The 12,516-nt window shown below is 50.2% G+C and overlaps 1 protein-coding gene and 1 pseudogene across 1 annotated transcript; one reads left to right on the forward strand and one right to left on the reverse strand.

The window, feature by feature from the left end:
• The first annotated feature begins 397 nt into the window (after nucleotides 1–397).
• LOC119338928 lies at nucleotides 398–1,138 on the forward strand (annotated as a pseudogene).
• Nucleotides 1,139–1,514: 376 nt separating this feature from the next.
• Nucleotides 1,515–4,285, reverse strand: LOC119335196 (F-box protein PP2-B10-like). Its single transcript, XM_037607362.1, has 2 exons — nucleotides 3,488–4,285; nucleotides 1,515–2,213 (listed from the first exon to the last, which is right to left on the reverse strand). The coding sequence occupies exons 1-2, from the start codon at nucleotides 3,946–3,948 to the stop codon at nucleotides 1,778–1,780; spliced, it is 897 nt and encodes a 298-aa protein (XP_037463259.1). The 5' UTR covers nucleotides 3,949–4,285; the 3' UTR covers nucleotides 1,515–1,777.
• Between the last annotated feature and the right edge of the window lie 8,231 nt (nucleotides 4,286–12,516).

The following is a 12,516-nucleotide window of genomic DNA, read 5'->3' on the forward strand; positions in this document are numbered from 1 at the left end:
TTATCGATCCTTTCACTAATAAACCTGCTAAATGGGTCACGGAACTTTACAAATGGTTCTAGCAGTAAAAGCGGTTGTGATGGATAGCCCAATGGCACACAATTTTCTTCACCAAATCGTGTGTGATATAGTTGAATAAAGCAAACGGTTAACGGAGGCAGAGCGTGTGTGACCGGTACATTTATCACACACGACGCTATACATAAAACTGTGTGGGTTGTATATATGAACGAAAACGTTCATCTAGGATTCACTCTGTGGGATGTGCATGCGAACGAAAACGTTTCTCTGGGATTGACTATGTGGGATATGCAGACGAACGGAAATGTTTCTCGTGCATTGACTGTGTGGGTTGTGTAGACAAATGGAAACGTTTTTCTAGGAATCACTGTGTGGGATGTACCTGTGTGGCAGCGAGCAGAGCTGGAGCTGCATCGCACGGGAGAGCGCGGCCGCCATGGCCGACGCCATGTCCTGCCGGCTGAAATCCTTGGTCGTGCTGCTTCTCTGAAGATCGCCGATGTGTACTTTGTTTTCTTTTCCACTTACACTGATGATTTGTTTGTTGCCATGAGCTGCTGATTGATGTGCAGCTCGGTAAAGCCATTCCATTCCATTGCATTGCATTGCTTGCTGTGATTGTTCATGCTGAGCTTGTTCAATATGATTTGAAGAGAGAGAGAGAGAGATTGTTCAGAGACGAAGAGCAGCAGCGTCCAAGAGGTGTGTGAGGATCAGCTGTCCGACATCAGCAGCCAGGCGACGTCTAACAACGAGGCATCCAACACCTCCTCCCGCCCCAAGCTCGCCCTCGACCTGTCGCTCACCGTCACCGCCGCCGACACCACGACCGCAAAGTCGAGCACCACCGACAGGACCGGCGGCGGGTGTTCACGTGCAACTACTGCCAGGGGAAGTTCTTCAGCTCGCAGGCGCTGGGCGGGCACCAGAACGCGCACCGGCGGGAGCGCACGCTGGCCCTGCGTGCGGTGCACCAGCTCGAGGCCTACCCCTACGGCTACGCCGATGTGGCCTCCCACGGTCCCATCAGCTCTATGGCTCACCCGTGCTGTACCCCATCGGCATCAAAGCGCACGCGCCGGTGCACCCCGCGGCGGTGCAGGTGGAGCGGCAGTAACAGTAAGCCGCCTCCCTCGCTGCGACGGCGCGCGCGCGGGCGTAGCTGGTCCCGATGTCGTTCCTCATGGGCGGCGACGAGGAGTCAGCTTCCGGTGCCCCGACGGCTTCAGGCAACCACCGCCGGGCGCCGGCGTGCTCCCTCTCCTCCACTCCGGCCACAACCTGGGGCTTGGGCAGCAGCGGCAAGCCGACGAGGAGCCTGGCCTGACGCTTCAGGTGATATCCTTTGACAGCCACGAGGTATATTGCGGGTTGAAATCGGCAGAAGGCAGGGGCTAAATGCAAAATGCACGGCGCTGACCGGCTCGGCCGAGCTGGCTCCACATTGCTGCATCTGATTCGTCTAGGACCAAATTTGCACCTTTAGAACAAGCTTGAGGACTAGATAGTCAGTTTTTGCAAGTTTTAGGACCAAAGTATCACATGCAAGACAAGTTCAAGGACCTGCCGTACTAACAGCACCTACACCGATTATGTCCATGGCATCACAAAGTTGATACATGCTCTGGAAATGTGGCAACAAAGCTGTCCGGTTTACTATTCACAAAACTACACGCACATGCATGCGCTCGCTCATCGACAAGATGAACCGATATTCAGCGTACAGACATAAATTGAGGTCTCTAGCTAGGATGGATCATATGGGCCTGAACTCGATGCCTTCCACGATGAGCCCACGCTTGGGGTACCACCCCAGTATCTCGAAGCTCACCGCCACCTCCTCCCCCACCACTGCCTCGTCGCGGGTGCGCAGCCGCCCCATCTCCACCTCCCACCACCCGTCGCCGCGCAACACCGGCCCCCTTACGTGGGCACCGTCCATACCTTTGCCGTCTTTGAACCTGCGCGCATCGATGGGGTCGGGGCGGAGGCACACGGCATGGCGTGACGGAGCGCTGCCGCTCACGCTCACGGTGGTCTCCTGGTCCGGGAAGCTCAGGCCGCGGTGGGCGTCTTCGGTGGCGAAGACAAGGTACGCCGCGTAGGCGGTGGCCGGCGTGAGCGCGGCGGTGGGGAGCCGGCCGTAGATGTCGAGGCACGTGCAGTCCACCAGCTGGGCCAGTTCCGCGAACCTGATATACAGAGGCAAACCATTAAATTAATCTGGACTGGAGAAGCCATTTATTTATAGTAGCATAAGCAAGGTAGCTTATTCTCTCAAAAAGCAAGTCAGCTAGAGTAGCTAATAGTGATAGTCAATATCAGCACAGAGATACCAGTAGCAGTACTATAATTTACTACTATAATCTGATAATAGAAGGGCAAACTTGCGGGCCAGGATACCATTGTTTAATGAGCTGCATGATGCACGCGGATACAGTTGCATGGATGCAAACAGAGCATCGATCAATCCATTCATGGATGCAACCAATTTCGTGGACGGCGACGTGGGCAAGGGTTTCCCTTTTCCCTTTTCGATGTGAGATTGTGGGCAAGTTGACGAGTGATCAACTGACGAGGGATCAGCCGATCAGGGATGCCGAATTATTGTTGGGGGAGTCGCGTGGCTTTCAGCCGACCGCACCGGGTGGAGTTGACTTGGCTCGTACTCGCAGCCACATGCACGCGCATGCACTTACTTGCCCAATCCTCCTGCCTGCCTGCCTGCCGCCGGTGATTTCTACTACTCCGTCAGAAAAGTCCTCCGGCAGGGGATCTTATTTGTGTACTCCGTGTGGAAGAAGGTCGAGTCTACTATGTATGGAAAGTGGATGCAAACCTTTCAAAAAAGAAGAAGTACTGTAGTAGATTGAGGCAACAGTTCGTGGATGTGAATTCCGCAACAAGTCTCACTGTTGGACTAATTGTAATTGGTGTGTGTTGTTCTAGAAGAAAGCGCGCATCATCTTTAATTTGCTTGGCTGCCGTCTCACAAACAAAAACAACTGCCGTGCACTCACTCGCACCTTATTATAATCAAGAGAAAGAAAGAAAGAGAAGAAGAAAGAATCGTTCAATACGTAGGCACGCCCACTGGAGGTGGAGGGAGCTCGGTAATGGAAGCACTTGTCGCAACCAACTCTCCAATCGCCTTCCTACGCCACGAAAAAAAGGAAAAAAAACACAACTCCAATTGCCTTTCCATGGCCCGTCCCGTTCCACCCATTCAAATCGTCATCATGTCGACAAGCAGCTAGAATTTCTCACGGGACTCGGTTGATTCACGAAATGTCATCATGTCGACAAGCAGCTAGAATTTCTCACGGGACTCGGTTGATTCACGAAATGGAACGAATCGAAAAAACTATATGCTCCACCGATCGATCTATGTTGGTAATTAATTAAAGTTAAAGCTGGCAATTGAGTTGTTTGATTTGGAGTGAGGAGAAAAAAATGGTGGGCGTACCTGGAGAGCGGGTGGGGCGTCCACCTCCAGCTGAACTCGCCGTCCTCCCACGGCAGGCTGAGCCTCCTCGCCGAGATGGCCACGCACTTGGCGCCGCTCTCCTTGGCCAGCCACACGGCCATGCCGCCGCCGTCCACAAGCACGGCCGCGTCGGTGAGCCCGAGGTAGGCCTCCTTCTTGGTCGACGACGCCGACGCCGTCGCCGAGGCAGTGGAGGCGGAGCGCGAGAGCGAGAAGCGCCGCGCGGGCGCCTGGTGCAGCTGGAGGTAGTCCGGCGGGAGGAAGCGCGCCCAGACGACGTCGGACCCGGCGGCGTCGCGGAAGCAGGGCGAGACGGCGGCGCAGCGGCAGGCGTCCCGCGGGGAGGTGAGCGCGATCACGTGCGCCACGCACGCCTCCGGGAGGTCGCACACCCGCGTCCTCTCCTCCGCCGTCTCCATGCCACCGGCGTGGCTGCCCATCGTATCTAGCAGCAGCCTACCTACCTGAGTATTGGAAATTTGGAGTGGAGAAAGCAGCGGGGCGGGGCAGAGATCAAGCCCCTATGTATGTATGTTGGCGTTGCGTTGTGGGCAGAACCTGGCTATACATATCGCCCGTACGGCTTATAATGGCAACGCGGGACCGGGTCGGTCAAGAGAGTGACGGCGGCGACGGCGAAAAGGTAGACGGCGTTCTGCTCCGTGCAGTGCACCGAGGAAGACGGGGCGAGCGCTAGCCGACCGAACGCGTACGTCCGTCGGCCTAGGCGTACGTGGACGGCCACACCGCACCCGTATACGTGGAGGGCGACGTACTACACATGCGAGCGAGCGAGCGAGCAAATTGGACAACAAAATCAAATGAAGCGGTGAAGTCGTCGAAGACGAACAGGATCCGGACGGTTATGAAAGGAACCCCGGGGACGGGGTTGCCACCAACCAAGTGAGCCAATGAATCTCCTCTCCTCCGCAGAATTGGCGCTTTTTGTGGGAATCTTTTGCGTGCAAGCCCAAGTATCTGCGCGGCCAATCATCCATCCTCGCTTCCGCGCCAAGAACTGCGATCAACAGTTGATTGGTACTACTAGTACTATACTACCAATCGCTTAGCTATCTCTGAGAGCCCAAGTGCCAAGTGGAGACGGAATCCAACGGGCCACACCTCGTTCGTCATTCACACCGCGGGCTGGAGCAAGACAAGCCTCGTGGTCTTTCTCAAAAAAAAAAAAAAAAAAAAGAAAGAGACAAGCCTCGTGGCCAACTCCGTCAAGTCGGAAATGTGTAAATTAGGGATCTTTCTAAGCAAACCATTTGTCTCTTAAATAAACAGGCCTCCTCTCCTCTCATGAAACACAATAACGTGTTGCTATGATACAAGTTGTTTTAGTTGCATGTGAGAGAGCATACAATTTATTCTAAGAAAGATTAGGTGAATGTTGTGTCATTTGGATAACATTTCCATTGAACCCGGGGACCCATAAAATGAAAAGAAGGAACTTGAACTCAATGCATTTTTCCTTTCAAATCGAATGCCTGTGATAAAAAGAAAAAAACAAATGAGAATAGGGTGGTCCATACGAAAACCATATGATTTTCACTTCTCAGTCCTGCGTATATTTCAAACAAATTATATATATAGAAAAAAGAGCAGTGATATACAAAAAACATAGGGTTTTTCATCCGACGCTAATCAATCACCCTGGGATCAAATCGCACTTGACAAATGAACGTAGGATTACCCCGTCGTATGAAGATCGGACACAAAGTGTCGTACGCAAATCATGCAAAAAGGTAGAAACAAAATCTTCCAAATCTCTTGAACCAAAGAGGCTCTGCATCATGATATTTCGGAGAAGTCTCTGGCTCCATTTATCGCACTTTGACTCTTTTAACGTTAGAAATAAAATAAGAAGGTCAAGATCAAGTACAGGACGCCGCGTGGAGAGTTGTAGAGGAAAAATTAGGCACACACGTAACGAAAACGGCATCAATCACTCTGACATGGAATTTGGATGCCAACACGACGAAAACATCTACTAGAGCAACAACGTCAATGATGTATAGACCAGGGATTTCAACCTCCTTTTCGAAGGAAAAGAAACAATGACGACAAACATGAACAATCGTGCTCTCATCAACACTCCACTCTCCACCGCGGGATATCGCATCATGGTTGTGTCACAAATAAAGTGTCCCTTCGCCATGTAAGTTTCCAGTTGCCGTAAACTACTGAATTTTTTGCTCCAGGTTGCCATTAATGACATAACAACCAAGTTACTTACACAGTTTTTTGTTTGACTTCTTACACGATGTCATGATCCAAACTCCGAATATCGGCACTAAAATGTACTTGGAATGACGATGCGCCCTTTGTGGAGAGCAAAAGAGTGTCACTCACATTTTTTTCCCTCGTGCCTTTGCTCGTCTCGTGTGGTGTGTAGTATTAGAGTGATCTTCGGCCATAATGGGAACCTTGCTTCTTTTCGGGATTGGTTTGCTATCCTTCACGGAATGGATGGTCAGCCGCGGGAAAATACTACACACACGGGGCTCCCGCGACGGACTTTCACAGACCCTGCTGCCTGCTCTTCTCTAATTGGCCCCCCTAATTTTCACTAGGGTGGCCGCCTCACTACATCAAATTTCAACCAATCACTATTAACCACCCCGTAGACGCCCTGTGGTAACTCCGTGTGTCTAGCATTGGTCGCCAGCCGCGCCGTGGTCTTTTGAATCCTAGGCGCGTGTACGCACTGGTGGCGCCACTTGCCCGTAGCCAGTGGCGGAGCTTAGTGGAGAGCAACCTGGGCCATTGCCCCCCCAGCCCATGAGAAAACTAGCATATATCCCCTAGTATTCAGCCCATATGCTCAGTTAAAATCAGCCTAAACTCATATTTCTTGCCCCTCCAGCCCATTTGCCCCTCCATAAAATCAGCCCAAGCTCCGCCACTGCCCGTAGCCAGCCTAACTATCTGATGTTGGCCTTGGCGGTGGTTGTCTTGTACTTTTGGCTTCTGTACGTTTTGGCTAAGCTAATATCCTCATCAATTATGTAATCTGACTTTGTATAACTTGGCTGTTGGCTTTTTACTATATACAAATCTCAAAGGCGAGCACGTTTGCGCCTTCTGTCTAAAATATGTGGTTGGAGGTAGCTAACCTTTTCTCTTGCTCGCCGTGGATTGTGACACACTGCGAGTAATGGGGGCACAACGCGCAACCTCCTAATAGCAACTCTAGCAGACCCCGTAAAAGGCCTCGACCCGTAAAATAACCGTCAAAATGCGGGCCGGCACGGAAAATCCCGCCCGAACAGACACCGCATCCGCGTCCGACCCGAATTTTTTTTGCGGGGCGCGACAAAAGATCTCCCCCGACCTCTAGTTTCATGGGGCGGGAGCACGACCCGAGCTCGGCCCCTATCCGCAGTGGGATTTGGCGGGAGGGACATTTTCGCGCGGCCGTTCCCGCTCCTCCCACCCCCAACCACCATTGCTCCCGCCGCCTCCCGCTCCCGTTCATCCTCCCCGACGATCCGTCGCCGTCATGGATGACACCTTGCCCTCCCCTGTCTCCATCGAGGTCGCGCACGCTCAATCCCCTCGGGCGGATCTCGTCGCTGGCCATGTTGGCCCTGCCGTCACCCAAGGTGCCACCGCGGCTGCCCGCAAGCGTCAGGGCAGCGTGCTCGTGCAGGGCGGGAACCCGGCTGCCCCCGCCGGCAGGGCCCGCGCTCCAGGCGCCAACGCGGTTGCACGATCCCGGCCGGCGGCGGCGAAGGTCGCCAAGGTCCTGGGCGCAAAGCGGAGGAAGATTTCGGCTACAAGGCGGCCGACTACATCATCCACTCCCTCCGCCCCGGAAATAGGTTCCCCGGCGATCTCGCTCAACGGTGCTGCTCCCACCGCAGCCGATTGAAGGAAATATGCCCTAGAGACAACAATAAAGTTATTATTTATTTCCTTAATTCATGATAAATGTTTATTATTCATGCTAGAATTGTATTAACCGGAAACTTAGTACATGTGTGAATACATAGACAAAACTTATAGTCTCTAGTATGCCTCTACTTGACTAGCTCGTTAATCAAAGATGATTATGTTTCCTAACCATAGACATGTGTTGTCATTTGATGAATGGAATCACATCATTAGGAGAATGATGTGATGGACATGACCCATCCGTTAACTTAGCATTATGATCGTGTCAGTTTCATTGCTACTGCTTTCTTCATGACTTATACAAGTTCCTCATACTATGAGATTATGCAATTCCCGAATACCGGAGGAACACTTTGTGTGCTACCAAACGTCACAACGTAAAAGGGTGATTATAAAGATGCTCTACAGGTGTCTCCGAAGGTGTTTGTTGGGTTGGCATATACCGAGATTAGGATTTGTCACTCCGTGTTTCGGAGAGGTATCTCTGGGCCCTCTCGGTAATACTCATCACTATAAGCCTTGCAAGCATTGTAACTAATGAGTTAGTAGCGGGATGAAGTATTACGGAACGAGTAAAGAGACTTGCCGGTAACGAGATCGAACTAGGTATAATGATACCGACGATCGAATCTCGGGCAAGTAACATATTGATGACAAAGGGAACAACGTATGTTGTTATGCGGTTTGTGTTGGAAATATGCCCTAGAGGCAATAATAAAAGGATTATTATTATATTTCCTTGTTCATGATAATTGTCTTTATTCATGCTATAATTGTATTATCCGGAAATCGTAATACACGTGTGAATACATAGACCATAATATGTCCCTAGTAAGCCTCTAGTTGACTAGCTCGTTGATCAACAGATAGTCATGGTTTTCTGACTATGGACATTAGATGTCGTTGATAACGGGACCACATCATTAGGAGAATGGTGTGATGGACAAGACCCAATCCTAAGCATAGCACAAGATCGTGTAGTTCGTTTTGCTAGAGCTTTTCCAATGTCAAGTATCTTTTCCTTAGACCATGAGATCGTGTAACTCCCGGATACCGTAGGAGTGCTTTGGGTGTACCAACGTCACAACGTAACTGGGTGACTATAAAGGTGCACTACAGGTATCTCCGAAAGTGTCTGTTGGGTTGACATGGATCGAGACTAGGATTTGTCACTCCGTATGACGGAGAGGTATCTCTGGGCCCACACGGTAATGCATCATTACAATGAGCTCAAAGTGACCAAGTGTCTAGTCACGGGATCATGCATTACGGTACGAGTAAAGTGACTTGACGGTAACGAGACTGAACGAGGTATTGGGATACCGACGATCGAGTCTCGGGCAAGTAACGTACCGATTGACAAAGGGAATTGTATACAGGGTTGATTGAATCCTCGACATCGTGGTTCATCCGATGAGATCATCGAGGAGCACGTGGGAGCCAACATGGGTATCCAGATCCCGCTGTTGGTTATTGACCGGAGAGCCGTCTCGGTCATGTCTACGTGTCTCCCGAACCCGTAGGGTCTACACACTTAAGGTTCGGTGACGCTAGGGTTGTAGAGATATGAGTATGCAGCAAACCAAAAGTTGTTTGGAGTCCCAGATGAGATCTCGGACGTCACAAGAAGTTCCGGAATGGTCCGGAGGTAAAGAATTATATATAGGAAGTGCAGTTTCGGCCATCGGGAGAGTTTCGGGGGTCACCGGTATTGTACCGGGACCACCGAAAGGGTCCTGGGGGTCCATCGGGTGGGGCCACCTATCCCGGAGGGCCCCATGGGCTGAAGTGGGAGGGGAACCAGCCCCTGGTGGGCTGGTGCGCCCCCCTGGGCCCCCCTCTGCGCCTAGGGTTGGGAACCCTAGGGGAGGGGGCGCCTCCACTTGCCTTGGGGGGCACTCCACCCCCCTTGGCCGCCGCCCCCCTAGAGATCCCATCTCTAGGGCCGGCGCCCCCCCTGGGGGCCTATATAAAGGAGGGGGGAGGGAGGGCAGCGACACCTGAAGTTTTGGCACCTCCCTCTCCCCTGTTACACCTCTCCCTCTCGCAGAAGCTCGGCGAAGCTCTACCGGAACCCTGTTGCATCCACCACCACGCTGTTGTGCTGCTGGATCTTCATCAACCTCTCCCTCCTCCTTGCTGGATCAAGATGTGGGAGACATCATCCGCTCCGTAGGTGTGTTGAATGCGGAGGTGCTGTCCGTTCGGCACTTGGTCATCGGTGATTTGGATCACGACGAGTACGACTCCCTCAACCCCGTTCTCTTGAACGCTTCCGCTCGCGATCTACAAAGGTATGTAGATGCACTCCTATCACTCGTTGCTAGATGAACTCATAGATGGATCTTGGTGAAACCGTAGGAAATTTTTTATTTTCTGCAACGTTCCCTAACAGTGGCATCATGAGCTAGGTCTATGCGTAGTTCTCTATTGCACGAGTAGAACACAATTTTGTTGTGGGCGTAGATGTTGCCAACTTTCTTGCCGCTACTAGTCTTATTTTGCTTCAGCGGTATTGTGGGATGAAGCGGCCTGGACCGACCTTACACGTATGCTTACGTGAGACAGGTTCCACCGACTGACATGCACTAGTTGCATAAGATGGCTAGCGGGTGTCTGTCTCTCCCACTTTAGTTGGAGCGGATTTGATGAAAAGGGTCCTTATGAAGGGTAAATAGAAGTTGACAAATCACGTTGTGGCTTTTCGTAGGTAAGAAAATGTTCTTGCTAGAACCCTATTGCAGCCACGTAAAAGATGCAACAACAATTAGAGGACGTCTAACTTGTTTTTGCAGCAATTGCCTTGTGATGTGATATGGCCAAAAGTTGTGATGAATGATGAATGATATATTGTGATGTATGAGATCATGTTCTTGTAATAGGAATCACGACTTGCATGTCGATGAGTATGACAACCGGCAGGAGCCATAGGAGTTGTCTTAATTATTGTATGACCTGCGTGTCAATGATTTAACGCCATGTAATTACTTTACTTTATTGCTAAACCATTAGCCATAGTAGTAGAAGTAATAGTTGGCGAGCAACTTCATGGAGACACGATGATGGAGATCATGATGATGGAGATCATGGTGTCGTGCCGGTGAAGAAGATGATCATGGAGCCCCGAAGATGGAGATCAAAGGAGCTATATGATATTGGCCATATCATGTCACTATTATATAATTGCATGTGATGTTTATTATGTTTATGCATCTTGTTTACTTAGAACGACAGTAGTAAATAAGATGATCCCTTATAATAATCTCAAGAAAGTGTTCCCCCTAACTGTGCGCCGTTGCTAAAGTTCGTCGTTTTGAAGCACCACGTGATAATCGGGTGTGATAGATTCCTACGTTCACATACAACGGGTGTAAGACAGTTTTACACAAGCCTAGCATGTACAGACATGGCCTCGGAACACAGAGACCGAAAGGTCGAACATGAGTCGTATGGAAGATACGATCAACATGGAGATGTTCACCGATGATGACTAGTCCGTCTCACATGATGATCGGACACGGCCTAGTCGACTCGGATCGTGTAACACTTAGATGACTAAAGGGATGTCTAATCTGAGTGGGAGTTCATTAAATAATTTGATTAGATGAACTTAATTATCATGAACTTAGTCTAAAACCTTTGCAAAAATGTCTTGTAGATCAAATGGCCAACGCTCATGTCAACATGAACTTCAACGCGTTCCTAGAGAAAACCAAGCTGAAAGACGATGGCAGCAACTATACGGACTGGGTCCGGAACCTGAGGATCATCCTCATAGCTGCCAAGAAAGTATATGTCCTAGAAGGACCGCTAGGTGAAGCACCCATCCCAGAGAACCAAGACGTTATGAACGCTTGGCAGTCACGTGCTGATGATTACTCCCTCGTTCAGTGCGGCATGCTTTACAGCTTAGAACCGGGGCTCCAAAAGCGTTTTGAGCAACACGGAGCATATGAGATGTTCGAGTAGCTGAAATGGTTTTTCAAGCTCATGCCCGGGTCGAGAGGTATGAAGTCTCCGACAAGTTCTACAGTTTTAAGATGGAGGAAAATAGTTCTGTCAGTGAGCACATACTCAAAATGTCTGGGTTGCACAACCGCCTGTCCCAGCTGGACATTAACCTCCCGGACGAGGCGGTCATTGACATAATCCTTCAGTCGCTCCCACCGAGCTACAAGAGCTTTGTGATGACCTACAATATGCAGGGGATGGTGAAAACCATTCCTGAAGTATTTTTAATGCTAAAGTCAGCAGAGGTAGAAATCAAGAAGGAACATCAAGTGTTGATGGTCAATAAAACCACTAAGTTCAAGAAAGTCAAGGGTAAGAAGAACTTCAAGAAGGACGGCAAGGATGTTGCCGCACCCGGTAAGCCAGTTGCCGGGAAGAAGTCAAAGAATGGACCCAAGCCTGAGACTGAGTGCTTTTATTGCAAAGGGAAGGGTCACTGGAAGCGGAACTGCTCCAAATACTTAGCGGACAAGAAGGCCGACAACACTAAAGGTATATTTGATATACATGTAACTGATGTGTACCTTACCAGTACTCGTAGTAACTCCTGGATATTTGATACCGGTGCCGTTGCTCATATTTGTAACTCACAGCAGGAGCTGCGGAATAAGCGGAGACTGGCGAAGGACGAGGTGACGATGCGCGTCGGGAATGGTTCCAAGGTCGATGTGATTGCCGTCGGCACGCTGCCTCTACATTTACCCACGGGATTAGTTTTAAACCTCAATAATTGTTATTTAGTGCCAAGTTTGAGCATGAACATTGTATCTGGATCTCGTTTAATATGAGATGGCTACTCATTTAAATCCGAGAATAACGGTTGTTCTATTTATATGAGAGATATGTTTTATGGTCATGCCCCGATGGTCAATGGTTTATTCTTAATGAATCTCGAACGTAATGTTACACATATTCATAGTGTGAATACCAAAAGATGTAAAGTTGATAACGATAGTCCCACATACTTGTGGCATTGCCTCCTTGGTCACATTGGTGTCAAGCGCATGAAGAAGCTCCATGCTGATGGACTTTTAGAGTCTCTCGATTATGAATCATTTGACACATGCGAACCATGCCTCATGGGCAAAATGACC

The sequence above is a fragment of the Triticum dicoccoides genome, chromosome 7B, assembly GCF_002162155.2.
Source record: "Triticum dicoccoides isolate Atlit2015 ecotype Zavitan chromosome 7B, WEW_v2.0, whole genome shotgun sequence".
Taxonomy (NCBI): domain Eukaryota; kingdom Viridiplantae; phylum Streptophyta; class Magnoliopsida; order Poales; family Poaceae; genus Triticum; species Triticum dicoccoides.

What these genes read in the sequence shown, in the direction of transcription:
- LOC119335196 (XM_037607362.1), bottom strand. Translation starts at nt 3,948, where the DNA reads ATGGGCAGCCACGCCGGTGGCATGGAGACGGCGGAGGAGAGGACGCGG. An exon ending in ACGCCCCACCCGCTCTCCAG is followed by an intron (nt 2,214 to 3,487) that starts GTACGCCCACCA and finishes TCTGTATATCAG; the next exon opens with GTTCGCGGAACTGGCCCAGC.